General features: G+C 41.1%; 1 protein-coding gene across 1 annotated transcript; it reads right to left on the bottom strand.

The window, feature by feature from the left end:
- Positions 1 to 280: 280 nt before the first annotated feature.
- On the bottom strand, positions 281 to 25,492 carry SCN3B (sodium voltage-gated channel beta subunit 3). The gene is made up of 6 exons (XM_072612904.1): positions 25,265 to 25,492; positions 16,318 to 16,481; positions 13,328 to 13,553; positions 10,654 to 10,792; positions 7,207 to 7,280; positions 281 to 6,922 (listed from the first exon to the last, which is right to left on the bottom strand). Exons 1-5 carry the CDS (start codon positions 25,317 to 25,319, stop codon positions 7,217 to 7,219), a joined length of 648 nt encoding a protein of 215 aa, XP_072469005.1. The 5' UTR covers positions 25,320 to 25,492; the 3' UTR covers positions 281 to 6,922; positions 7,207 to 7,216.
- Between the last annotated feature and the right edge of the window lie 1,875 nt (positions 25,493 to 27,367).

The following is a 27,367-nucleotide window of genomic DNA, read 5'->3' as shown; positions in this document are numbered from 1 at the left end:
CCTGCCTGTTTCCTGCCTAGGGTGTACTTTACCCGAGAGGATCTGACCTACGGTTGAACTCAATTTACCCCTCAATTGATCGGGGGAGAGCGGTCTGATAAAGTCACTGTAAACTAAAACAGTTTGACTGGAGTATATATTGACAAAGTTCTTCAAATTCTGTTGTTATACAACCAGTGACTCAGGAAGGAGTATCCTTGAGAAATGATGGATAGAAAGGGAAAAATAGCTGGGGGTTACTCATAGTAGTTGCACAGAGTAGATCCAAGCCAGGGTAAGCTGTTTTTTAAAGAGATACCTTTATTGGATTGAACAGGAAGTGGACTTTTAAAAACATTATGTACACTGAAGATGGTGGGGGACAACATTGCCAGACAGAAGTAAGAAATGGTCAGCATGAGGAAGACTGAAATGGAAAAATACCATTTTTTCAGACTACCAAGGTCTGTGAGAGTGGTTGACATCATCCTACAGATACATGAACACATTCCCTTCTGTTCTCCCACACCGTCTGCCACATATACTAAATGAAGCATATACCAAGTGAGGGCCCCAGGAGTCATTGTTCCTGAAAGTCAAATGGCTCATAGACCATCAACATTGTCAGTGAACAAGTCCACTCCTCAGAGACTGGCTTAGGAAGCATTTGTCATACTATGTTTTTACTGCAGGTTCAATGAAATGGGGAAAATTCTCCCCCTACCTAGGGATGGGAAATGGTTACGGATCTGCCATCTTCCAGACATTGGCTAAAACATATGGTTATTAGAGTGTGTTTAGAAAAAGGACAAACAGCCCAAGATGCTTGCTGATGGCAGGAACCCATGAATTATGTAGCCATTTCCAAAGGCAGATCACTTCTATCCACTAGCATGCTATATCAGGAAAGAGAGTGAGGGACCTGTAGGGACTAAATAAGCCACTGAAAGCTTCTCATCTCTGATTACAGCTTTCAGGAAACATAGCATGCTATGTACCTTACAAAAGGTGGATTCACTGACTAAAAAAAGTTTCCTCCTTGAACTAGTGCTCAGGTATAATGGGGAGGGTAGTAAGCTCAGAGGAATGGGAAGCTTATACCTTTTCTCTTAACCACTCCCACCTTCACATAAAATTTGCACACATCATCTAGGGGCTATAAACAAGTCCTTTTCTCTCTGTATTGCTAGGCAATCCCAAATGCAGAAAGAGACCAAAAAATGTAGATAGGACAAATAGCTTGAGGATTAGTTCCCTTAAATGGATTAAAAACTGGCAGAGAAAGGGAAGAGGGGTGGCAAAATGACCTAGAGTTTCAGTAATGACCAGTTGGAAGTTACTCCATTAGGGGTTTAGGTTGGGTCATAGTGCAATGCTGACCAGAGAGTTCCAGGTGTCACAGCCTTGGTATTGTCAAGTTGAACAGTTAAATTCGTGACCAAGTTAGGCAAAACCAATCTTGGGTGTGAGGACATACCCATGGGAAAAAGTTCAACATGCTGGATTAGTGGATAGGGTGCTGAGGGTGCTGAACAAGCTAGCCCTTGAGAACTTTCTTGAGCCCTTTAAAAATTAGCCCCATAACAGGCAAAGTTTATGGGGTGGCAAAATTGGCCTCTGGATCTGTTGGGAGCAGGGGCTGAAGCAGGGATGGTGGTGGGTAAGGGTGGTGGGTAAGTGGCTGGTGCTTGTTTTCTGTTCTAATGGTTTCACATAAAAGAGAAAGGCCACAAACATGAAATTTGTCAGAGATATCTAAAAGGTCAGCATGGCATAATGGGGACTGAATTGTAGGGTTGGAAGGGTCTCAGAGGCCAACTAGTTCATCCCGTACCCCATTAGGAATCCCACCTGCAGTTTTTCCATCCAGCTTCTCAGGAAGGCCCCTAATAAATAATATGTGATGCATTAATGATAGCTGACATTTACATGACACTTTAAGGTCTGCAAAACTCTCTATGGGGATTATCCTTGTTTGATTCTTATAACAGTTCTGTGAGGTAGGTGCTTTTATTATCATCTCCATTTTACAAATGAGGAAACTGAGGCTGAAAGAAATTTAGTGACCTGCCCAAGGCCACTTAGGAAGTGTCAAGAGGCAGGATATGAATGCAAATCTTCCAGACTCCCAAGTCCAGCATTCAATCCACTGCACCACCAAGTTTCCCACACCACAGCATGTGCTACCCACCTTTGGATAGCTTTTATTGCCAGGAATGTTTTACCTTACATTCAGCTGAAATCTGTCTCCATAAAATCCCCCTGGGGCCAAGCAAAAAACAAAACAGCTTTTGTGCCCTCCTCCCAACCCCATTTCCCCAATAAGCCTTTTGTGCTCCAGGATAAGCAACCTCAATTCCTCAAACAAACTCCAATGATGATCTTACAGTCCTTCAAATCCTGGTTGCCTTTCTCTGGACATTCTCCAACTTTTATCAGTGCCCTCCTTAAAATGTGAAGCCTGGAACTGAACACACTATTCAAGGCATGGTCTAATCAGAGCAGAGGCTAGCAAGACTCCCTCCTCCCACATTCTAGACACCATGTGTCTCAAGGCAGCCTAAAATGATGTTAACTCTAGGACCTGGGGATACATTCCTGGCTGTGCTATTTATTACCTATGTGATCTTAGGAGAGTCTTCTAGGCCTCAGGCTCTTCAGGAAAATGAGAGAGGTAGATGATTTCTCAGGTCCTATTCAGTTCTAAATCCTGTAATGCTATGAAAAATGTAGGAGATAAAATGGGGGAGGACATAGAGAAAGGAGCCAGGGAGAGGAGGATTTTCAAAGCAGATTTTGGGGGATGGTAGGATCCATGAATAATGTGGTTTAGCAGGGGAATGGAAGGAGAAGGAGCCAAGGATCTCAAAAGTGAAGCAAAAGAAGCAGTGAGGACAAAGAACTCTGGAAAAAGGAAAAAAGGGAATAGGATTTTTGTGGGTAAAATAGGGAGGAAAGAAGCAGGGGGGAAGACTGAATGAGAACCCTGCATCTTACAGGGTAGGAGAAAGGAAACTAATTTTGAATCAGTGGGAAGTGAGAGGAAAGTAGACATGAAAGGAATGAAGAATGAAGCTGGAACCATCAGCTTCTTTATAAACCACCCAGGAAATACTGTGTGCATTGTATTGGGGAGCTTTTTCTGAACAAGATGAGTATGTTCAGAATGTTAGAGAAAGAAGAGATTCCAGAAGTCATTCAATCCAACCCATCTCCCAGCAAGAATCTCCATTTTCTGAATAAGTCCTGGGGGAGGAGGGGAAAGGAACAATCAATTATCAAGTGCCTACTATGTGCCAGGCATTATGGTAAGTGCTTTACAAATATCTCATTTGAAATCCCCAGCCTTCCTAGGCTGCCTATTCTACTTTGGGCTAGGTCTCATTAAGAACATCAAGCCTGGATTTCCCTCTGCAAGTTCCACCCCATTGCTCCCTAGTTCCTCCCTTTTTAGGGGCAAGCACAATATGATAGATAAAAAAAAAACTCCCATTTCTTTTCTCCAGGTTATCTATCCCCAGTTCCTTCAGCTGATCTTCACACATCAGTTTCACCATCCAAGTTGCCCTCCCCTGAACACTCTCCAGGTTATCAGTTTCCTTCCTAAAATGTGGTGCCCAGAACTGAACATGACATTCCTGATGTAGCCTTATCTAGTCAGAGAATACAAAAACTATCACTTCCCTAGATTTGAACACTGCGTATGGATGCACTAAATACAGCCCAAGATCATAGTAGTGACTTGTAGTGAACTGGCAACCCTAGGTCTTCTGATGAACTGTCCTGTCCTCTAGCCACACCGTACTTGGGAAGTTGACTTTTTGAGCTCCAGGGGAAGACCTCTGGCTCACTATTCCAGCTTGTTAAGATCCTTTTGGATCTTGACTGTGTCCTATATTTACATCCTATATGCAAAGCCCAGCTTTGTGTTATCCAGAGATTTGATAAATGGGCCATGAATGTATGCCTTTATTAGAGCCATCAATTAAAAAAATGTTAGCTAGCAATGGGCCAATCAAAGACTGGAAATATCCATCCAAGTTGATATAGAACCATCACTGTTAATGATTGCTCTTTGTCTATGACCTTTCAACCAGTTCCAAATCCATCTAATTGAACTATTGTCTGGCCTATATCTCCATCTTTCCCACACAAATAAAATGAGACACTTTGTCAATAAAGCTATATTTTTAACATTTCCCTGGTTTAAGTGAATCTGTTAAAAAAAAAAAAGTCGTAGGATCATAGATTTAGAGCTGAAAGGCACCACAGTGCTCATCTAGTCTAATAAGTTTAGTATAACTTGTTCTTGATGAACCTGTGCTGACTCTCAAGAATCACTTCCTTTTCTAGATGTTAGACAGTCAGGTGGGGCACTGCACCTAATATCAGGAAAATGACTACAAATCCAGCCTTAGACATTTAATAGCTGTGTGACTTCTCTGTGCCTTGGTTTCTCCATCCATAAAATTAGAATAATGAATAGCACCTATCTCCCAGAATTGTGAGGATCAAATAAAGTTTGTAACAAGTGCTTTCCAAACCTTAAAGCACCACATGAATACTAGCTATTATGTTCACTTACAGTCCTTTTGCTTTGTCAGAAACTCAATACAAATTTCACTGGCCTAGAGTTTCCACACTCCACTGTTTACTCCTAACATCAAAGAGAGAAGCATGATCTATTAGCTAGATCCCTGGACTGGAGGGTCTGTTACTGACTAACTAAATGTTTGTGGGTACAGTATGCACTGCACTCCTCTGGGTCTATTTCCCCATCCATAAAATGAGGAGAAAAATCCTCTCACCTGAAGTCAGAGAGGGGTCTTGTGAAAGATCATGCATATGAAAAAGGTTGAGCTCAGCGAGAGGAAATAGCAAGAACATCTGACTCCAGAGTATTGCAAGGAGTGCTTTAGAGCTGTAACTTCCAAAATAATAACATAGGGGATATGCCGTCAGGGTTGTCCTCTACACAAACCCAAAGAAAACTCCCTAAGGGAAAAAGCTATTAGCAGCCTTTCCCTGGCTGGCAATACCTCAGGATCCCCTGGCTGGCCACTAGATGGGGATGATCATCGCTGCAGGACCAAACACAACACTACATTTGAGGTTCTTGTTTGGGGTTTTTTTGTTTGTTTTTGTTTTGTTTTGGCCAAGCTTTTCCTATCTGGTTTGTTTTATTCTGCCGGGAGTAGAAAAACTAGAAAGCAAGAGCCTATTTTTATCTATGAGGGAAACTTACAGATTCCTTAAGATTCTTTACAGAAGGAATCTTAAGAGATCAACTATTCTGTTCATCTATCTTCACACCATTATACTGGGTATAACTGCCATATACTACCAGAATCACTGTACCATTCTGGGCCTCCTTGTTTTGTCATCTGTAAAATAAGCGTGACTGGTATACAGAAGATCTCTAAGGTTCCTTCTAGCTCTAAATCCTGTGATCCTAGGCCATTTTCTCCATTTTGAAGATCTTTAGGGACAGTGATTGAACCCCTGAGATTTATTGTAGTCTCATAAAAATGGGAAGTCCTTATTCCAGTATACCCTAAGCCAAGCTATTTCCCACTGTATTTGGGGTTCATTTTCATCCATTTCTGTGTTTACTGAAGAATCAACACTACTTATAACTGGAGTTCTTCAGGAGTGGTCAATAACTCCCGCATATCCTCCAAATGTGATAGGGGTATGCCCACCACAGTGCCTAGTTCTTCACTTTTCACACAAGTGAAAACATTCCAAGGAAGCACTAGTCACCTCACCAAAATTCATTCTTTTTCTACCTCAGTGTGCTCTGTGATCCCATGCAAGTCTTTGCTGATCTTTGAACATCCACTATCCTGTGTAAAACAACACTGACCCACAAAAGTGTTCAGAGGTGGGGAGGTAAAAGGTCATCAATCACAATACTCAGGAAAAAAACCAGCAACATTCCCTACAGTTTCTCAATATCAAAAGAAGGGGCAGATTGCTCCAAATCCCATTGTGGGAAAAAATCAGGGGAAGTTGAGAAATAGGCATCTTTTCCCAATGTGGTCAGGGAATGAGGTACCTGACTTTAAAAAGTTACTAAAATTGCTACTAATCTCTGCTGCCAACCCTCTTCCCAGTCCCCTAGACTTTTATTAGGAAGACCAAAGATAGGGTAAGTGACATATCAAGGAAAATATTGCCAATAGGAACCCTTACTAAGTAGTCGTAACTACTACTTAGGAAATGACTGGGCAAAGCCTAGGGCCAAGGAGTATGATGAGATCCAGACCTAGGACTCAAGGTTCCAGAAGATATTCTAACATACACTGTCCTTTCTTTCAGACCTGTGTGTTCTAGAAAAGCTACTCTGTTCTGACCCCAAACCTAATGGTGCAGGAGATTCAGAAGGGCCTCTCTAAGGAATCTAAGTTCTTCTTCAGACTGGGCTTGTTTGGATCACTCCTGGGATAGGACAAACACCCTACTTCTGCTAAGAGATTAGAGTCAACCACATGATGTCCTTTCTCATTTAGAGGTAGAAAGGGACCAGATCTAATTTGTGTAGTTGGAAGAGGGGAAGTGAGGGGAAAACAGAAGAGCAGACAATGTTCCTTCTTGTCCAGCAGTGAATGGAGGCCCAACCCAGGTAAACAGTAATGAAGGAGTAGAGGAAGATGAGTTGCTACCAGCATTATACAAAGCCATGCGGAGCAAAGGGAATCTTATCTACTATTACAGTGCCATGAGATTAGGCTGGGGAAAGACAGAGCCCAAAGTGAGATGATGGGCCCTTGACTTATCCATCAAAGTAGGTATCCTTCAGTGTGTGGAGTTCAGAGTAGAGCCATAGAGCAAAGCCTGATGATGATGAATAGATGAAAACAGTGATAGTCCCTGGGTCCCATCCAGAAGTTGTTGACAGCATCCATACTGAAGAATCTAGGCCCGTCAGACATCAGACCACCTACCGATGACAGAGCAGCTCATCATGAACTCTCATCAAACCCAAGTCCAAAGCTACTTTGCCAAAGTGTGTTATATAGAGAGCCATGGCAATGTGGTCATGGAGGGGGCATTTTAAAAAGGCTCCCTAATCCCCTACTTATCACCCTGGGGTAGAATAATGAGGATGGGGATCCTTGCCTTCTTGCATGTGGTTATTTATAGATAGGGTGAGGAAAAAGTCCAAATCATATCCCACCCCTCCATGGTCATCCTCAAGTCTTAGTTCATGACTGCAAGTCATACCCCATTTCTCCTATTCCTCCACTGGCACTGCCGAATTCTCCTTGTTCTCTGATGGAATGGCGAGGTAGTCAGACCTAGGGGAGGAGAGGCAGGGGAGAGGGTCAGCCCCTGAAGTCTCCAGAAGTGAAAAGGGAATGAAGGGCAATGAGGCAAGGCCCAGGGGGCCAGAATTTCTACAGGACAGACTTGCCCCTTCCTTATGGCTCTGTTTTTGAGAGAGGAGAAAAGACTTCAGAGATAGGACCACTGATTCAATGAGAATTATTATGAGGGTTGCTGGGGTTGGGTTTCCTATATTCAGCCCTCCCCAAATGACTAGAAGCTGGTATAATCTTCCCCTTTCTTCAATTCCATTTTTACTTCTGGGGTGGCTATGTAGAAAAAGCTGAAAGATTGACTTTGGGGGCAAAGTTAAGTAACAGGTTGGCACTCAGAGGATGAGAGCTCCAGTTGTGGCTGCCCACCTTCTACTGTGACCTTGGGTTATAATGATTAGCCTCAGTTTCCTTAACAATGAAATCAGAAGAGCCAAGGTGGTTCTTGTAAATCACTCAAGGAAAAGGAAAGCTTCTTTCTGATGGGCAGGTTCTCTACCTGCCCTCAGAGCACCTGAATAGTCACCTGCTGGTTCCTTTACTGGAGGTGTAACCATGGGCAAGTCCCTTTGTCTCTTTGGGTCTCAATTTCCTCATCTGTAAAATGAAGGGATTGATCTAGGTGATCTCTAGGGTCCTTTTGAATTTTAAAGGCCTATGATTTTATTATCATGTTCTGGTTGGCAACTTTTCTAACATGAGTTCATCCATGCATATTGTCCCCCAAGATCACTTTTAGCCCAGTCCTCCTTGAGTGATCCAGTGGTGTTTCAAAGCGATTAATGGGAAAGAATCAGAATCTTGTAGCCCTTGTTTTCAAGATAGATAGGTCACAAAATCCATGAACTGTTAACTAACTTTAGAATGATCAAATGTCAACTCTAGATTATCCACGAAGCTGATATGTATTGCTTAGTATCTAGTTGGGGAGGTGGGGAATCTTGTTTTCAAATTCTTAAAGACATCACCAGGGAAAATAGAGGAGAAAGGTACTACTTAATTGTTCATTATCTCCTATATTTTTCCTTTCAAATGTAGACAAGGGGGAAACCTTTTAAATGAAAAATTGCAATCGCCTCTCTTAGGAAAGGTAAGATAAAACAAATGCAGGTTAATATAGAAAGTCTGATACTGCAAGTTCATTTTCAGTGACTCAGTTTTAAGCGGTGTTTTGTGTTATTCTGGAAGGTAATGCTATCTTAGCAGGGAATGAAGAATACCCACTTCCCATGAAATCAGACCTTCTTTGTGTGGCTGCATTCTTCTGAAGTATTGTGAACCTTGATTGCCCAACACATCCATATAAGTAGTCAAATCCATCTAAAAGTCCAATAAACATTCACTGACCTCACAAAATCCATGTGACACCATCAATAATATTAATAACTAATATTTGTACAGAGCTTTAAGGAGTTTTACATAGGTTATTTCATTTGAGTCTCACACAAAAAAAAACCCAAATTAACCTTGGGAGGTAGATACTATAGATCTTATTATCCCCATTTTACAGACGAAGAAAAAGAAATTCAGAGGGTCTGTGTGATTTTCACCTGGTCATATGACTACTAAGTGTCAGAGGTAGAAGTTAAGCTCTGCTTTCCTGAGTCCAGGTCCAACACTCTACCCTACACCATGATGAACCTGACTGGAGTTAGGAAGATATGAGACTTCATTCTACCTCTGACACAGCTACTGGGCCTTTCTGTCTCTCTGAGCTTTACTTTCCTTATCTGCAAACTTTGTTTGCTCTAAAAAATTGCCCAAGATTAAATTGAGTTAAATTAGCACATACGAGAGGTTGTAACATAAATTCTGTTTGATTCAATCAGTCATAGAAGGCAATGGGACACAGGAGAAAGAACACCAACTCTAGAGGCCGAGCCCTCAGGTTCAAGTCCCAATCTTTGATACTTGCTACCAACGTGCCATAGTGCTGAACTTCCTTAGGCCTTAGTTTGTGCATCTGAAAAAGGATAGACTAGTTAGCCTCTGAAGTTCCTTCTGGTCTGGATGTATCATCCCATCGGTTTTGCTTTAAAAACATATTACAAAGGTCACACTAAGGAGATTGAACTGTTTTTAGCTTAGATCAGAGGTTCTTCACCTTTGGCTCCTTTCTTAGAATAATGTTTTTAAATGACTAAAATAAATAGAGTTACAAAGGAAATATATTGAAATATAGTTGCTAAATTTAAAAATATAGGTTCATGGACCCCAGGTTAAGATCTGTTGGCTTAGAGAATCCTTAGAGGAATATGATCTCTGTCTTCAAGCATTTGAAAAGCTATTCCATAAAAGCTGGATTAGGAATGATTATGATACTTGGCTTAAGAGGGGGAAACTAGAATTAGAAAGTGGAAGGGGAAATTGCAGGGAAAAAGATATCAACTTAGTGTAAGGAAGACTTTCATAGCACTGAAAGTTGTTAAAAAATGAAATAGGCTATCTCAAAAGACAGTTCCTTGTCCCTGGAGGGCATCAAGCAGATGTTGGATGATCTCCAATTTGTTGGGATGTTACAAAGAAGGGTGATCTCCTAGGTAGGGGTTGGACTATATATGGCCTCTCTAAGGTCATTGCTAACTCTGAGATTCTGTGATTTGGGGACCTGACTGAAATCTACAGAATCGTGACATAGATAGATTGTTTTCCAAATCCTGGGACACTAAAACTAAGGCCTTCCTTCAAGCTTGAAAGAGATTCTGTCTTTTCAAAATAAAAGGATAAATAAACAGAACAACTCCTTTCCACCATGAAAAGAAAACTTGGGAAACTCATTATTTCAAGTGATGCCACTGACACTAGGTTCACAATAAGTTTAGATGTAATTGGGATTATAGTTCTAGGGCACCTTGTTAAGGGAAGTAAAGGATGTTTAGGGCATGTTCCTAACCCTTTGACATAGAACATATGGAGGATGACTCTTCCTTTCCAACATCATTTCCTTTGGTGTCCCAGTCAGAATCAGAATGACCATAGTTTTGACCATATTTGGAGACTTCTGTTTGTACACCTCCATTAGTGTGGATAATTCAGAGTTGACCACATGCTCACTTGCTTGAGGTTTTGCATGTAATGCATCTTCACATTTAATATTGAATAAGGATCAGATTCAACTCTTTTCTCTCCCTGTACTGTCTGGTTCTGCCCCCAAACAATTCCAAAACATGTTTGTCTGGATTGTTTCAACCTAGAAAAACTAGAAGGTGGGTTTTTTAAGGTTTGTCCAAGTTCAGTTGCAACACAAGATTGAGCTTCCTGCCCTCAGGACAGAAAGCTAAGGCATGGTTCTCCCAAGCCACACCTGTGGTCCCCAGTGAAAGGTGATGGGCTTGGGCATCAAAGGACTTACGCATTTTCTTGAGCTGCCTCCTCAGCCTTGGAAACCTTCCTATAACAATAAATCATCTCGATGAGAAGCCACAAGGTGAGGAAGACCAGAAGGATGTACATCATGATTTCAGAGACCACCGAGGTGAAGTCCTCTCCAGCTAAAGAATGCAGAAGACACTGATGAAACCAACCCATCTGGCCTAGGACACTCAACATGTATTTTATATACATATATATGTATATATATGTATATGTATGTGTGTATATATGTGTATACATGTGTGTATGTGTGTATACATATATATAAATAGATAAACACATTATATATAACAATATACATCATAATACATAATAACCAAGGGAGTTAGGAATTAGCTATTCAGGACCTGGTTTTAAGGGCAACCTGGAAGGCAGGGGATGAGATCAATCATGAAGAGAAATACTAACACATCCAAGGAATATTAGAAGTCATAAAATAATCTAATGAGAGCCAGACATGCATTATTAATAGAAATACCCTAGTTCCCCTTTCTATTCTCTTTCACTTTTACTAGTATTAAATTGACAGAGGGAGAGGGGCAGGAGCATGGCTACTGAAGTATCTGTTGTTCACGTTTGGATCCTGTATTCTTTGGGCCTCTAACAATGATAGGATTACAGAGTTGTTAGTGACTTTAGGGTTCTCCTAGCCCAACTCCCTTTATTTTACAGATAAGGAAATTGAGACCCACAAAGGTGAATTGACTTGCTTAATGTAACACAAGTAGTAGAACTGGGAATTCAAGTCCTCTGACTCAATATTCTCTTTCCACTACCCTAAGCTTTCTTCTGCCATTCTTCAAGACCACTTAAATGGGAATCCCTGTTCATTACTGGGCAGGGGTTTAGACTACACTACCTCCAAGGTCTCTTCCCTCACTAGGACTACATGATCATTTTCCTCCAGGGAGCCGGGCACTGAGGATCCTAAGGAACAAGTAAGGGATCAAGAGAGGAAAAAGGAAAGGAAAGACAATTTGTAAGTATGGACAACCAGGGAACAATAAGAAGGTTGAGTCCTTGGGAAATTGTCTGAATTGTGAGGTGGCCACTGATAATCCTGTGATTCTAGAACTGAGTACTCTGCTTAGCCTTTCATCTGTTTGAATATTTGCTTTGGTTCAGGATGATTCCTTCCATGTGTGGATCTCCAGAAGAATTCTCATGACAGAAGAGCCAAAACTAAATAAATAAAAGTAAAAAAAGAGCAGGAGACTGCTCTGGGTGCCTGATTGGCTGCCCATGAGAATCACTTGTCCAGCATTTCTGCCATGGCACCAGCAGAGGGAGCTGGCTACCCCTCCCCAGGGAGCTAGCATGTGTGTTAGACACATGGGAAAGAAACCTGGTGCCTTCTAGATCAGCCAGACTGTAATTTTGCTTTTTACATCTCCGTCTCCCTTCCTCTCCCTTAAGTCTACTGACTGGTAGGGATCACTGTTCTGTTCAGGAAAGTGTACAATCTAAATAACTTTTAGCATAATGGAAGGAACATTGAACCTAGAATTCTGAGACCACAGTTCCTACTCACACTTGCTGCATGTAACCAAGGACATGTCACATCACTTCAGTTTCCTTATCTGCCAAATGTTGATAAAAATGCTTACACAGGATTATTGAAAGGAAAGTGATCTGTAAACCTTAAAGAATTCTATAAAGTTGTTGTTGTTTTATCAGCAGAGAAAGTGGTGGGTTTAGAGAGTCAGGATTCCTGGGTTTTATTTCTAGAAGCCATCCTGAAGTTATTTGGATTGGTCCTTTCATCCTTCCCTCACATTCCTTATCCCCTCATCATCCTGTTTCTCCAATCAGGAGTAATGATAACACTGGAAGAGGTTAGGGATAAGCCATCTAAGGCAAACTAAAGCAAAGGGAATTGTGATTTAGTCTAGGAAAGAGAGGACAGAGAGGGACCTGCATATTAGTGAAGTGAAGGCATTTTTTTTAATGACTGAGAAATGGTTCTCTGTTTCCAGGGACAGGAGAACATACATATTGTAGTAGAAGAGATCTGAATTCGACTATTAGGAGAACTAACCAACTGAGTGTGTTATAAACATCAATACATCACCTAGGGAGGTTTGAGAAGATGTTTTTCTGGATATTTTAAAAGAAAGACTAAGGAGCCATTACTCTGAGAATGATTTAGAGGGGAGAGGTAGCCTACCTGCTTAAAGTCTCGGGGGGGATGGACCACATGACTTCTTAAGTATATGCATTCCTAGCCCCTTAGTGATCCAGAAGAAAGAGGGGAATTTTTGGATAGAGGCCTTGGAAATCCTGGAAGAATGATGGTTCCAATAGATACCAGAGAGTTATTACTACTTTGGTTTGTACTCAAACCAATGACTGATCATTATTCTTTTCCAAAGATTTGAGCCTAGGGAACAGGCTAAAATCAATCAATATCTAACCTTCCAGCTGGCAGCTTCCCCCTTCTTGGCAGAGGATGGTGGGAGAGAAGGCAGCAGTAAAGGAAAGGATCAGAAAGCCAACTCTATCTAGGAGCTGGAGAATGGACCATTGAAGAAGTCTGGTATACTAGTTATATTTTGAGATAGTTCTCCTTTTCATAGACTTTCATGAGCTGGGATCCTACCAGCTGCCTCCCCTCGTGAAGGATCCCCTTGTGAAGATTTGTGCTCTGACCTTACCTTCCTCAGTGACTTTGAGGGGGATGAGCCTTGTGGTCTTCACAAAGGGACGATGGGAGTCAAATTCAAACTCCCGGGAAACATTGCATGTGTAGATACCAGAGTCATTCAGTGTAACATTGAGCACAGTGAGGGAGACATCTTGCAGATCTTTGCTCCCATTCCACTGCAGGCGGCCTTGAAAGGGGCTTTCAACTTCCTGGTGACCATTTCGGAACTCGTAGATCTGAAATCAGAGAGACAGAAAGAGGAGAGAGGTCCAGAGGGGACAGATATGGGGTGATGATGAAGGGAGCAGATGCAGATGAGTAAAGGAGAAATGGGTAGCAAGGAAAAGGAGAAGGCAGAGAGAAAGGAAAAAAGTATAGAGGACTGGGGCAAAGACAGGTGGGAAAGGCAGCAGGAGAGAAAGAGAAGAACAAAGCAAGGAGGTGGAAGAGAAAGGCCAGAAATTGGGAATGGAGTGGGAGAGTGAAGATTGAGGAAAGAAGGGGATTAGAAAAAAAGGAGGCACAAAACTATAGATTTAGAGTTGCAAAGGATCTTTGAAATCATCTAGTCCAACTCCTAGATTTTAAAGAAAAAATATACTGAGGCTCAAAGAGATTATATCCAAGGTCACACAAGTATGAAGCAGCAGAGCTAAAATTTAACTCATTTTCTTGGACTCCAAATCCATCACTTTGTGTCACTGTGCCCTCCCTAGTAATGAAAGGGAAAAATTTGGAAATATAAAAGAGGTGCATGGTGAACGTGGTTGGGTGGATACGAAGAGGTGAAGACCAAGAGAGTTTTTATAGAATTTAGAGTTGGAAGAGACCATCTGGTCCAGCTCAGACCAGAATCCTTTGGACATTATATTGAACAATTGGTCACCCAGCCTTCACTTGAAGTTTCTTTAGTAATAAGCTCATGTGTAGGCCTTTAGGGGTCCTTGAGCTCTATAGTTTAACTCCTTGACTGTCAAAGCTGATCCTCTCTGCAAAAGGATATGGGATAGTCCAAGGTCCTTTCACTTGGGGCAGGGAGGTTGTAATCTATTGTGTGTAAACTTGGGTCCACTGCCTGGCAAATGATTGTAGCTCCAAAATTCTACCACTCTTTGATCCCCAAAGCACATCTTCTTCTACCTCAGAGTTGCTTAACCTGAGTTCTACATATCCATAAAGGATCTGTGAAGAGATTTCAATTGTTCTCTGAACTTGAATGGGAAAAAACACATAAATGTAATTAGTTTCCTTTGTAATCCTATGTTTTTTGTTTTATGCATTTAAAAACTTTTATTTTACAGAGCTAAAAGTCTTCATCAGACTGCCAAGAGGGTCTATGACTCATACAAAAAAATACCTTAAGAACTCCTGCTCTAAACCTACAGTTTCCTATTAAGTTGACAGGGTTAGAAAAATACTTGTTACCACTTCCTGGCCCCTCACACCTCATCTGACCAGGCCTAAGTTGTGGGTTTATTGCTTAGTTGTTCAGACATACAGGGAAAGGCATATGGTAGCAATGTTCTAGGTATTTTGTTTCCCTTGACCAAGCATTGGGACTCTGTTTCCAACTGCCTGTTCTGTATTAGTCAGGTATAAGGTACATATCAGAGATTCTTTGTGAATCACTGTTGTACACTTCTCCCTAGATTTTTCTATATTACCATGAACTTCTGTACTTCAGAGTTGCAAACAAATTAGCCTGTGGGAAAATTAGCATTTTTCTCTATTTACAAGGAAAAATCTTTGGCAATGGTCACATCCCACTTTGTGAGCCAGAAATTTTTTCCCTCTATCACAATTAAGTATGAATAGTATTAAAGAGTACTCTTCAGTCCTTTTCCCTGCCTTAATTAGCCTGTTTTACATGGGAAAGGGCATGGAAAGAGCAATCAGGAACTTGAGCTCTAATCCTGGCTCCGCTCCTAGCAGGCCATGTGACATGAAGCCTTCTTCTATTGGATGAACCCCAAATTTCTCATCTCTAAAAAGAAAAGGTTGGATTAGAGTCTTTCAACTTTAGCATTCTAAAAGCCTAAATAGAGAAGGGTGGGGTCTGGCAAAGCTCTAGCTTGAAGACAGATTGCAGTGGTTGAGAACAATCATAAAAGCTAGCATTTATATAACCCTTTACATGCTACATTTTAGATGGGGCATTCCTATTTTGCAAGTGAGAAAACTGAAGCTGAAAGTAATTAAATGACTTGCCCAAGGTCACCCAGCTAATAAATGCCTGAGGCAGGATTTGAATTCAGGTCTTCATGACTCCAAGTCCAACACACTAACAACTCAGCATCTAGCATCTACAGGAGGAAACTGCTTGTAGGTCCTAGATATAGTTTAGGAGGCAAGGGACAAACTGACTAGCCATGAGAAAAGAAGAGTAGAAGGAACAAAAATTCTCTGCACTAGAAGAGTCCTTGAAAGGACATTTACTCTTCTGTCTTCATGTCACACAGATGAGAATACATTTTGTTTTTAAGGTCTCAAGTCCTGTAGGGGTAGGCCAGTGAGAGGCAGTGAAATCCAAAAAGATCAAAATTTCATTTAATTGCTTGCTGGAGGGAGGTGGGGTAGGCAGAGGATTTGTTGAGAGGAAGTATGGTGTAGCAGAGCACATGTTGGAGTTGGAGATAGAAGACCTTTATCAAGGGTTCAAGTCTTGGCTCTGATATTTATCACCTAAGAGCCTCTTTGACCCTACTGTTTCTTATTTGTGAAATGAAAGTATTTGAAGCAATTACATCAGGCCTATAAACACATAAACCATTATGACTGGGGAGGAAGCTGAAACTGGGCTAAAGATGAAGCTTGTGCATTTCAAGGATCCATGCTACTCATCACCCCAGACCCTTGAGATCTTGTTGCCCACAGTGCCTTTCTCTGAGGCCCAACTGCACCAAAGCTGTCAATTAGCCACAGAGGGAGAGCTGAGGGTATGGAAGTGTCTTCTCTCCAGAAGTCAGCAAAAGTAACAGAAGAGCCAGTGGCTGTACATACAAGGAAATCTTTACCGCCCTCCGGCCTGTAAAACCATTCCACCACTGTACTGGCTGTCACTTCTTCTCTCTTCATGCAGGAAATGCACCGAAGTTTCATCTGTTTGCCCTGGACTGCTTCTGTCTCAGAAGGGACTTCCACGCAGACTGGAAAGCAAACATGGACTGGAGAGGGAAATGGGGCAGGGTATTTAGGAGGGTGGGGTAAAAGAGAGACATTGGGAAGGAAGACCAGAGAAGAGGGGAGGGAGAGAATAGAGAGATAAAGAAAATAAAATGATGAAACAAAGACTGGGGGAAATAGGAGAAATGCAAAGGCAACCTCAACATTCAACAAAACATTAAAGTACTGAATATGCAGAACATGATGTTAGGTGAAGGGCTGATAAATCTATGTATTACTGAATCTTTGGTCTCTGCCTCCATGGTGTTCATTATCTTCATTCTCACTGAACTACAAAAATAGTTATGATAAAGAAATCCCTTAATTTGCCCTCATCTTGGTAAGGTCTGTCTTACAATTGAATGTCTATTAGGTACAGGGAGAGTCTTCTGTAGTACTGATAAGGTTTACAAAATACTAAGGTCACAAGTACCCCCCAAGGTGCATAGTACAAGGTTTATTAAAGTATTATTACAATTTTTCAGATGAGGAAACTGAGGGTAAGAGGTTTTTTTTTCATTCTTTGGAGGACAGTTTAGTAGAAGAAAGAATGGGAGAAGAATTTTAGTTGAAGGACACAGAAGAGGAGAAAGAAGAAATGGTGGAGGAAATTTGGAGAGTTTGGGAACTCTAAAATATGCCAGAGATTGAATGTGGGAATGGGAATTTGGGAGGATTCAAGGAGAAGTCAAAGGGAGACTGGAAGTTGAAGAAGGACGAGAGCCAAAGGATAAGGACTCTAGCAGGAAAAGGATTTAAGAAGAAAGAGGAGGAGCAGAAAGAAGGTTCAAAAAGGGACAAAAAGAGGAAAGAGGAGAAGAAAGAGGAAGAGAAAGAGAAACAGAAGGCTTAGGGAGGAGGAGGAAGTCAATCAGACAAGGGAAAAAAATTTAGACGTGGCTCTCAACGTGCTCACTTGAACACAGTGAACAGTATCTGCCCTTTTGCATTGGCTAAGTGTTTGTCACCTATGTTCAAATACAGCCAGGTCTCCCTAATAGGAAAGAAGGTAAAGGTGAACCTCAGAAAATGCTTCTTCACTTCTCATCCTATCAGGGAGAATGAAGCATTTCTTTAAAAAAGTGACTTTGCCTCTTTGACCCTGTTTCCCTTTCTTGTTCCTTTCTCCTTTGCCATATTCTGCCACCTTCTACCTCTCCATCCTAACCTTTGTGGTCAGGTGAAAGATGACCATCCTGACTTGCATGGGGAGGTAAAGTGGCAGAATATAATGAAAGGAAAGAGATCAAAAGAAAGTTTGAAGATGTAGGAAGTAAGGGGATACCGGGGGCACAGGGTAGCAGCTATTTGATGATCTGATAATAAAAATAATGAAGTCTACTATTTTTCTTGGTCATGGATCCAAAGATTGGGTGACTCTGGTGATTGGTATAAGCATGGATATTACCAGAAGAAAATCCTGAAAGCATGACTAAATCACAGGCAAAAACTTTAGACTTTGTCAGCATAGATACATATTAACCTCCCAAATCTACCTTTCTTTCTGAAACTTTTAGGAAATTAATATCTGGTTTAAAAAGTGATGTCCAAGAATGGGATTTGAATTTCTGGACCATGGCTTAAAATATAGAAATAACATCATCTGGAGAGGGATGGAATATACCTAATAAGTGCTATTCAGAATATTTGCCTAAAGTTTGCAAATCTTATTAAAAGGGTTTTATACTGAAAAGGAAATTATGAGGATAATAATGCTTACATATATATATATATGTATATATATATATTTTAAATTTGTATAAGAATATATTATAGATTTAATATATGGTCTTTTTTTAAGGGAGGCAATCAAGGTTAAATGATTTGCTCAGGAGTACATAGCTAGCAAATATTTGAAACTGGATTTGAACTCAGGTCCTCCTGACTCCAGAACTGGTGCTCTAACCTCTGTGCCATCTAGCTGTCTCTTTAAAAAAATTTTTAGCTTGTTAAAAAAAAAAAAACGCACACACATCTCCACTGGGTTAGATGCTATGGAGACTGCAACTCATCCATGCCTATCCATCCTATCTTACTCTTATTTATCTTCCCAAATGTCTATAGCAGGAAATCTATCAGTGTTGCTCTTGTTTTGATAATTTTGTGGATAGCAACGGATCATGTAGATTGCCCATTAGTTATCCCTCCTTTTTGCTATATGGACAGCCCATCTTTTTGATGACCAAACTCTTCTCTGATGGTATTACTTTACCCATATAATTCCACTTTGGTTAGATGTTGCAGCCTGCTCACACTCACTGAATGGCTTTTTATTGTCCCTTGAATTAGTCTCAATTTCAGTTCTTTGGAGAATGCAGTGTTCCATGATTCATGGCAATGCAACATCACCAGAATGTTAGTATTAAAAGATGAAGGAGAAGTGTGAGGTCATTAAAAAAAAAGGAAATTCAACCTGGTTTCTTCATCTTACTCAGTTTTAGCTTCAGTTAATTGTATATTTGCAGTGTTTGCTTAAGCTGTATGTACTGGTTGTTGCATTCTATAGCTCATTCCTTCAAATAAAATCATAGTCTGTGCATTCTTCATTCATTTTGTTCTTCTTGCGTGGATAGTCAGCCTCAGCTCTTTTCAGTGATTATGGGTCTCATTTATATAAAACATTTAAAATTTCATTTAATAATAATTATTGTTTTGAGATATATACTGAGTTACAAGTTGTGAAACTAACTTGGCAACACTTTCAATAGTGTATTACTACCTTCCTTCCATAAAATCAACTGTTTGACTCTTTAAGTAACTTCATTCTGATTGTTGGTCAATTTTTTTCCCACTTGGACTGTCCAGTCTGCCAATGTACAAGGAAACTGAATTACTAACATACCTGAACTTAGTAGTTGTTTAATAAATTCTTGTTTACTGATTAAATGATACAGATTTTGTATATGGGTCACTGATGCAGTGGACAAAGTGATTAGATCTTGATGGGCTCAGTAAAGTTTTCATGGAAGAGCTGAGTTTTAAAAGCAATCTTGATCATTTTCTGGAACAAAATCAAGATTGTACAGAGCCTGAAATTGGGAACAAGGTGTTCATGGAATTGTAGAATGTGAGAATTGATGGGGGGACCCAGAAGTTATTCTGTCCAACCATACCTGAAACAGGACCTCTTCCTCCAACTCTCTTCCCATTACAATATAATCTTGTTTCCTCCTTTTAAATCCATTCCATTTCTGGAACGTTAGTTGTTAGCACAGAGAGAACAGTTGTAGGACTTAGTCTTGAGGAAAAATCCAAATTAATAAGTAAGTAGTCAGTTTACTGGTGATGTGCTCAAAGTGGAAACAATGACATAGCACAGAATATAAAATTGTTTTTCATTTCATCTTTTTCTTTGACTAATGTAGCATATACTCTAGAACCACTCTCCCATTTGCACTGGTAGGTCAGCTTCCCAAAAAGGTAGCTGCATTTTGCCTGTTGGTTAGAGAAGAGCCTGAGGGATGGTTTTTGTATTATCATAGTTCACAAGTCCCCTGCTGATGTGCTTCCGCAGTTGATCATTAGGAGATATCAGTTATCCAAATTTAATTAACTTTTAGGTATTTTTTATGATGGTATCTTTGGTACAAAAGAACCCCCAAAAGGTCTGTGACAAATTTTCCCACACATTTGGAGACCGTGGTAGAGTGGGCTCAAGCTTAGAGCCCATGTGTCTTAAAGAGGGTAACTCATAGCTACTCTAAGTCCTTTTGCTATAGTGTTCAAGATGTTCCCCTTAGGTACAGATTAGTTTTTCTGAAGTATTCCTGGTATGGTCTTCAATCTGCATGAAAACACTGGTGTTGGTTGTTACTCGAGGAACTTCTAGGATTCTGATAAAAAGTGTAAATCTATTGGTAATCTGAAGTCCCTTTCTGGCCAAATGATGAGGGTTCAGACAGAGACTACTAAGATCAAGGCTAACACTGGGTCCCTTCTCCTATTCCCCAAGTGACTCATTCTTATGGGATTCTCATCTGGCATTCCACTCATTTGAATCTGTCAGTTCCAAGTTGACTCAATATTTTATAGACAACATATGGGGCATGACCAAGTTTCCTCATACAATCCAAATATACTTTCTGGGCAGTCTAATTCATCTAAATGTCTTTCAAAGATATTTTAAACTGATCAAAGTTTATCTTTATCTACTCAAACTAAAGCCTAAGTGTATGTGTGTGTGTTTGTCCTTTGCTGCTGAAGAAGACCATGCCATCAGAGAAATAATGACATGACTTGCATTTGACTTTGAGTAAGGGAGGGCTGTACAGGTCACCAGCCTCACTTCTCCTCCAGAGCCATCTGAATCCAGTGACCAGATATTCATCAGGATGACTAGAGATGACCCAGGATGAGGCAGTTGGGATTTAAGTGACTTTTCCAAGGTCACACAGCTAATGAATGTCAAGTGTCTGAGGTGAGATCTGAACTCAGGCCCTTCTGACTCCTGCACTGGTACTCTATCCACTGCACCACCTAGCTGCCTGTGTAAAGCCTAAGACTGACTGGTTCAATAAAGAAATGTTCCCACCCTAGCAAAAGGGGATCAGTTAAGGTATCAGAGCATAGAATTTTGATGCTTGCTTTAATTGGCATGGACTGTTTACTTTAATTGGCCTTGTCTAGGTCAGAAATTCTTGACCTTGGGCTCAAGAACTTATTTTTATAAAAAAATTTTGATAACTGTATTTTAAATATAATTGATTTCCTTTGTGATCCTGTTACTTTATTTTACATATTAAAAACATCATTCTGAAACCAGACCTATATCATCTCTGAGTTTGCAGTGCTGGAGGCCTAATTGTAAACCAAATAAATCTCATTTTTTCTCTTCTTCAGGGTGAACTCAGGATAGATAAATAGAAATCAGATGAAAGACTGTCCTAGAAACTTTTTATTGAAACTCATTCAAGAAAAATATATTGAGTGCTTACTTAATAACACAAAGAAATAATAAACAGCAATGTGCTAAGCATCAGGAAAGATTGAGAGTTTAGAAAAGATATCACCATGAAGTTTTCCAGTCCAACTGAACTATCCAGTTGTCTCCGTCTGTCATAAATCCCTTATTCCGATGTTTTCCCATTTATACCCATACTTTATGATATATGCATTGTCCTTGTCCATGTGCTTCTTAGGTTTTCTTATATGTGTTGGTCTGTTTCTTACACCCATTTGAGAGGAAGATTGTGCCGGTATCCCTTTGGTATCCCTTCATTATATCCAATACTACCCTGTATATGAAGCAAAGTTGTAGATCTCACCATAGTCTAAACAGAAATGGATTTGAAATCAGAGAACCTGGCTTTGACTCCTCTTTCTTCTTACTTGCAACCTGTGTGAACTTGGGCAATTTGCTTCCTCCTCCTGGACCTCCATTTCCTTATCCATAAAATGAAGTGGTTGCATTGGGTTACCTCTAAATTTCCTTTGTGATCTAAATCCTATGAGTTCTTGAGTGAGTGACCTTGAACAAATCACTTGACCTTCTACTGCCCTAAGTTTCAGTGCTGAAATCTTTGATTTGTTTCAGCAGCTTTCTTTTCCTGTCCCTAGGGTAGCTTTCTTCTTTTGGTGAGTTTCTTCTGGAACCTGCATTTCTGACAAAGGGCTCAGACTAGGCATGCTTCACTCTGCGGGCTTGGCTACCATGTCCCCATGCACTTACCTTATCTCCACCCTCCTCAACTTGATTGTATGTGTTGTCTTTCCCCATTAGAACGTAAGTTCCTTGAGGGCAAAGACTTTATTTTTGGATTGTATTTCTATGTCCAGCACTTAGTACAGTACTTGGTGCTTAATAAATGCTTGTTGATCTTCCTAGTCACTGTAGTAAAGTCCCAAGAAGGGGAAAAATGCCATGTGGATGCTATTGATGAAGTCACTTTATGAAGGTACAAAACTAACCTTAAGAATAGTGTATAGTTCCCTTTACGGCACCCTCAAAATATCTACCTTTACTGTCTTTTCCATAGTATTGATTCCTTTAGGATTTAGTATTAAAAGTACCTATTAAAATGCAAACATTACATAGAATTGGTAAAACTTTGTCACTACTGACTTTTAAAAACCATCATACAACACCACAGCATGAATTAATTAATCAAATGAGAGACCATAAGAGACAATCACTTGATTGTCTGTCTCCTGACTCTGCCTTTTAGATGGCTGTCGCTCATGCCTGGATTATTCTCCCTTTTCATCTCTTCATACTGGCTTCCTTAGCCTTCAAGTCTAAACTCCAATCCGACATTTTGCAGGCTCTTCAAAGTACCTCTCACTACTAGTGCTTTCCCTTTGAGAAAACCTTCCGTTGACATTGTATATATCTTGTATTTACAACTTTTGCACATTGTATCTTTCATGAGAATGTAAGCTCCTTGAGGGTAGGATTCACTCCCCCCTTTCTCCCCAATACTTAGCACAGTCTGGTGCTTAAAAAGCACTTAATAAATGTTTGTTTACTGATATAATAATAGGACAGTTGAAAGAGCACTAGAACAGGAGTCAGGAGATTGAATTCTGGTTCTGGCTATGCCACTAATTAACTATCCTTGGTCATGTCAGTTCACCTCCTTAATCCACAGTTTTTTCTGCTGCAAAATTAGATCTGGATAATTTCTAAGGACTATTCTAATAGTCTTATGATTCTAAATTATCCAGCTTATTACCTCACAGGACCATGGAGGATGACACATGAGGAAGATCTGTTTTTATGGAAAGAGATAAAAAGAAAAGATTCAGAGTATGGTCTGATGCCTAGATTGACAGGCCTGTGTGAGGGGCTGCAGTGAAGTTTATGGGCAGCCAGATGGAAACATGGGGCTACCAGGCTTCTAAAAAGTGAAAGGGGTCAGCAAAGTAGAAGAGGAAGACAGAACTGGAAATGAATTTTTATAAACAACAACAGCTTGTTTTGCTATTTTACCAGGGACCAGCAGGGAGAAATTATGCCTAATAAAAAGGTCCTCTCTTCTTGGAAGAAACTTGCAGCAAATTAAAGAAATGGGCCTTTTTCCATTCATATTGAGCTTTATGAGAAAAGCCAACTGGGGAAGGGGCCACTCATCTCATCTAAGGTGACAATACTCCTGCTGGAGCCCATATGCAAATGAAATGAAATTTTTTGAGGTGAGGCTTTCACTGGGATCTTGCAGTCAGGATTTCCCCAAACCACACCTCCTCAGTACATCAGTTTGGTAAATTATTGTACAGTTTACAAGGCAGTAAAATGATTTGACTCAGGGTAAGCAGAGATGGTTGTAGCAGGCACATTTGCTCCACAGGGTTTCCTTCTCAGCATGTAACTATTCCATCAACAGCCAGCATTTTTCATCATGCCCAAGCCTCCCTTTTGAAGCCCTAATATCCCCAAACAAATTCCCAGTCTTAAGCCATCAAGGCAGGTGAGATCATCAGCAGCCTATTGTGTCTGTTCCACCGCTAGCCTTAGGTCTATTCTGTTGGGGATAGATGGCAGTGTGCCTGCCCTCTGGGCTGGCTCTGATTCTGCCTTCTCCCTCCCCTTGCCTAGACTGTTTCCTCTCTGTCTCATCAAGCATTTTGTTCAAAAGAAAATTCAGCTCTGCCTCAGCTCACATGAGCAGCCATATAGTGCTGGCAGGCAGGGTCAACAGTGGAGACCTGACAAAGAAATACAAAGGCAGAGAGGCTATTCCTGTCACCATGTTGGCCACTGCTACAGCAAAGAAAGCTTCATGCCATTCAGGGAAACATAGTTCAACATACCTGGCTTCAACACAAGGGTATAGCTTTATCCATGTACAGCCAACTGCTCAAGATCAGTTCTAATTCAGGGAAGTGGCAACATAAATAAACTAAACAATACACGATCTAATAATTGTTCCTGTTTGGCACCCAGGCAGAGAGGCACATTTAGGTAAGCAACAACACATTTTAAGATACAGTTAATTTCTGGATCAGTCCTAGAACTGATTATTCAGCACCCCACTGAATGGTAGAAGGAGGCTCAGGAAAATTATGAAAGCCACCACAGAATCTCAGAATGGACAGTTGTGACTTGACTATATAGTTTTATAATATTTTAATGCAAACTCATTCACTATAAAGACCCTAGGAACTCATCTTCAGATGTCCAGGAAAATAAATGTTATTTTACATTTTTTCTAGTTTGTTTAACACCTACAGCAAAAATATCTTTTTCACCATCTTTCTCAGCCTTCCTTAGAAGTAAGCAGCTGCATCAATGGATGGTACCTTTTCATTCAGTGACTGCATCCATATACCATATACATTTGTAGTACAGACCACATATATACATGTATATACATACATAATAGAGTAGGAAAACATACATACTGAATGCAATATTTGCCCAAATGAATAGAGGGCATCCACTAATGATATAAACACACATTTTTAAACATAGTCATGTAAATTTAACTACCCAGGCATATTTCCAAAAGGATTGGCTATTTATTAGGAAAGAGGTAGATGTGAAATTACCGTCACTAGTGTAATTTGGGCAATGGACATGGTTATTACCTTTCCACAGAGGAAAAGAAAACCCTCCTAGAATGGTAAAGGAATTGTGAGGCAATGGAAACCCACTAGTGGAGATAAGAGAGAAAAAAGGAAACCTCCATTCCCCATCCTCAATAACGAGGATTTCTTCCTCTGGCAGAGAAGCATAAACGGGGCTCAGTCAATATTCACTGGTATCATTAATATTATTAATACCGGTTATTATTGTCAATGTTATTACAGTTATCTGAGTCTAGCATGGCAGGGGGCCGATACTTACCCCAGCAGATGAGCATGAGGGAAGCCAGAGAAAACAAGCTCCTGGGAGCAGGCATCTTTCTCAGACTCCGGCCTAAAGTGTTTTTCTCCGACGCGGACTGCACCCCTTCTTTCGAGGAAACCTCCAAGGTTGAACTCCCTTAGGAGAAAAGCTCAGTCGGATTGCTGGGGACACTTTTTGAGGTAGCTTTCAACACGTTGGTGCGGCTTCCAGCGCTTTTCAAAGGCAGCAGCCCTTTTGCCTCCCCCACCCCACCCCCAAATCCTCCTGCCCCCTCGGGGATTGGTTCTTACTTCTAAGGAGTGGTTCAGCAAATCGGAAATTTTCTCTACGTTCGGCTAGAAAGACCTAGTTCAGAACCGCGGACAGTACCTTCCTCCTGAACTCCAATCTCGGTTCCCTTCCGTCCCTTCTTTTCTCTCTAGATTTAGCTTCGGAGTTCAGCATATAGGCGGGAATGATCCATGCTTTCCGATGACACCTAGCCACGATACAGCGCTCCGCTCTAACTGGGTTCGTCGGCACCCCGGGAGCTCCAGTTTCATCTGCCTTGCCCAAAAGCTCCCGCTGTTAGAGCTTTAGAGTGGCGTAGCCCTGGCCCTCGAAGACACCAGAGCAGCTCGTCGGAGCTGGAAATTTCTCTTCTGTTTGTCCGTCTGATTCTTTAATCCCCAAGAGGTTCTGAGAAGCTAGGGCTGGAGGAGGAAGCTCAGGGTTCTGCTGGGGATCTCCGAGAAGGGAGGATAGGTGGGCGGGGCCGGGAGAGAGGAAAGCATCCAAGCCGCCCTCGGTCTTTACGCCCGGATGGTGCCTGATGACCCCTAGTGACAGGTAGTCTGAGGAGTTGCCCGGCTCTGAGGTCTCCTAATCCTGGAGTGTTCACTCAGCCTTGACATGCGCAGCCTTAGCATGTTCCCCGCCCCCACTGCCTCCCTGGGCCCACCCCCCTCTTTGCACTCACTCCCCACACCCTTAGAGATTGCCACTCCTACAGCGGAGTACACCAATGAAGCTCCCTCCTTCCCCTCCTCCAACCCAAGGCCAGGGGGCGGGGAACACCTTTCATCCAGACAATTTTCCCGCTATGTCTCTTCCTCTTCTCCCCATCAGTCCACCACACCCTCCTCACCGCACAGGCACACGCGCGCGCACACACACGAACACCACTTCAGATAAACCCACGTTGGCACTCATGCACACATTTGCTTTCTTTCCAGAAAGAAAGGAACAGAAAGCTTCTCGAGGAAAATGATGTCATCTAAGATGTAGACAGCACATAGCTTCCCTTTGCCCCAACCGCATGCCTTTTTATTTTCATCTCTACTTGATTAATTGATTTTCATCACATTAAGATTTATTTAAGAACATCTCTGCTCTGGGGGCAGGCATAGAGCACCTGTTCCTTTGTTCACTGATTCAAATCCCAGACTCAAAGGTGGTGCCGGGTATGGGAGTGAAAGATAAAAGAGAGTTTCATTCCCTTCTTCCTCTTGCCCTATTCTACAACCCTCTTCTTTCTCCAACCTTTTCTCACTTTGCTTCACAAAAAAGGAAAAGAAAATGACTGTGATGCTATGCTATTTCTTCTCTCTCTCTCTCTCTCTCTCTCTCTCTCTCTCTCTCTCTCTCTCTCTCTCTCTCTCTCTCTCTCTGTCTCCAAACCCTTAATGAAACCTTAATTTTTAAAGTTAGTTCAAAATCTTGGCTGACAAGAGATTGTGAAATCAGAGCCGGAGACTGATGTAGGAGTTTCTCTCCCGCCTTCATTCCTTCAGCCACCTTTCTAAAAGAAGAAGAGGCAGAGGAAGCTTATTTTTGATGTTCTCAAAAGAGTATGGAAGTTGTTGAAGTAACCTCCAGAAATTGTCTCTACTAATATTCTATTAGTAGTTTCTACCACAATGGAATGTTCACAGGATCTTATCTTCCTTGGCTGTTAGCCATTGAGCCAAAGTTGCTATGTTCTCCCTTGGATAGTTATAACATTACAGAATCATAAACTCTTAGAGCTGGAGGGAATTCTACTGGCTCACCTACAGGCTCTAACCTCTCCAGTACAGAATACCTTTCTCCTTTCAGGTAGATGATGAACATTTGCAGTGG

Source organism: Notamacropus eugenii, chromosome 5 (assembly GCF_028372415.1).
Source record: "Notamacropus eugenii isolate mMacEug1 chromosome 5, mMacEug1.pri_v2, whole genome shotgun sequence".
Classification (NCBI taxonomy): Eukaryota; Metazoa; Chordata; class Mammalia; order Diprotodontia; family Macropodidae; genus Notamacropus; species Notamacropus eugenii.
The sequence above is the reverse complement of the archived record's forward strand: the minus strand, read 5'-3'. Positions and strand labels throughout refer to the sequence as shown.

What these genes read in the sequence shown, in the direction of transcription:
- SCN3B (XM_072612904.1), bottom strand. Translation starts at nt 25,319, where the DNA reads ATGCCTGCTCCCAGGAGCTTGTTTTCTCTGGCTTCCCTCATGCTCATC. An exon ending in CCTCAAAGTCACTGAGGAAG is followed by an intron (nt 10,793 to 13,327) that starts GTAAGGTCAGAG and finishes TGCATTCTTTAG; the next exon opens with CTGGAGAGGACTTCACCTCG. An exon ending in GAGGCAGCTCAAGAAAATGC is followed by an intron (nt 7,281 to 10,653) that starts GTAAGTCCTTTG and finishes CTCCTCCCCTAG; the next exon opens with GTCTGACTACCTCGCCATTC.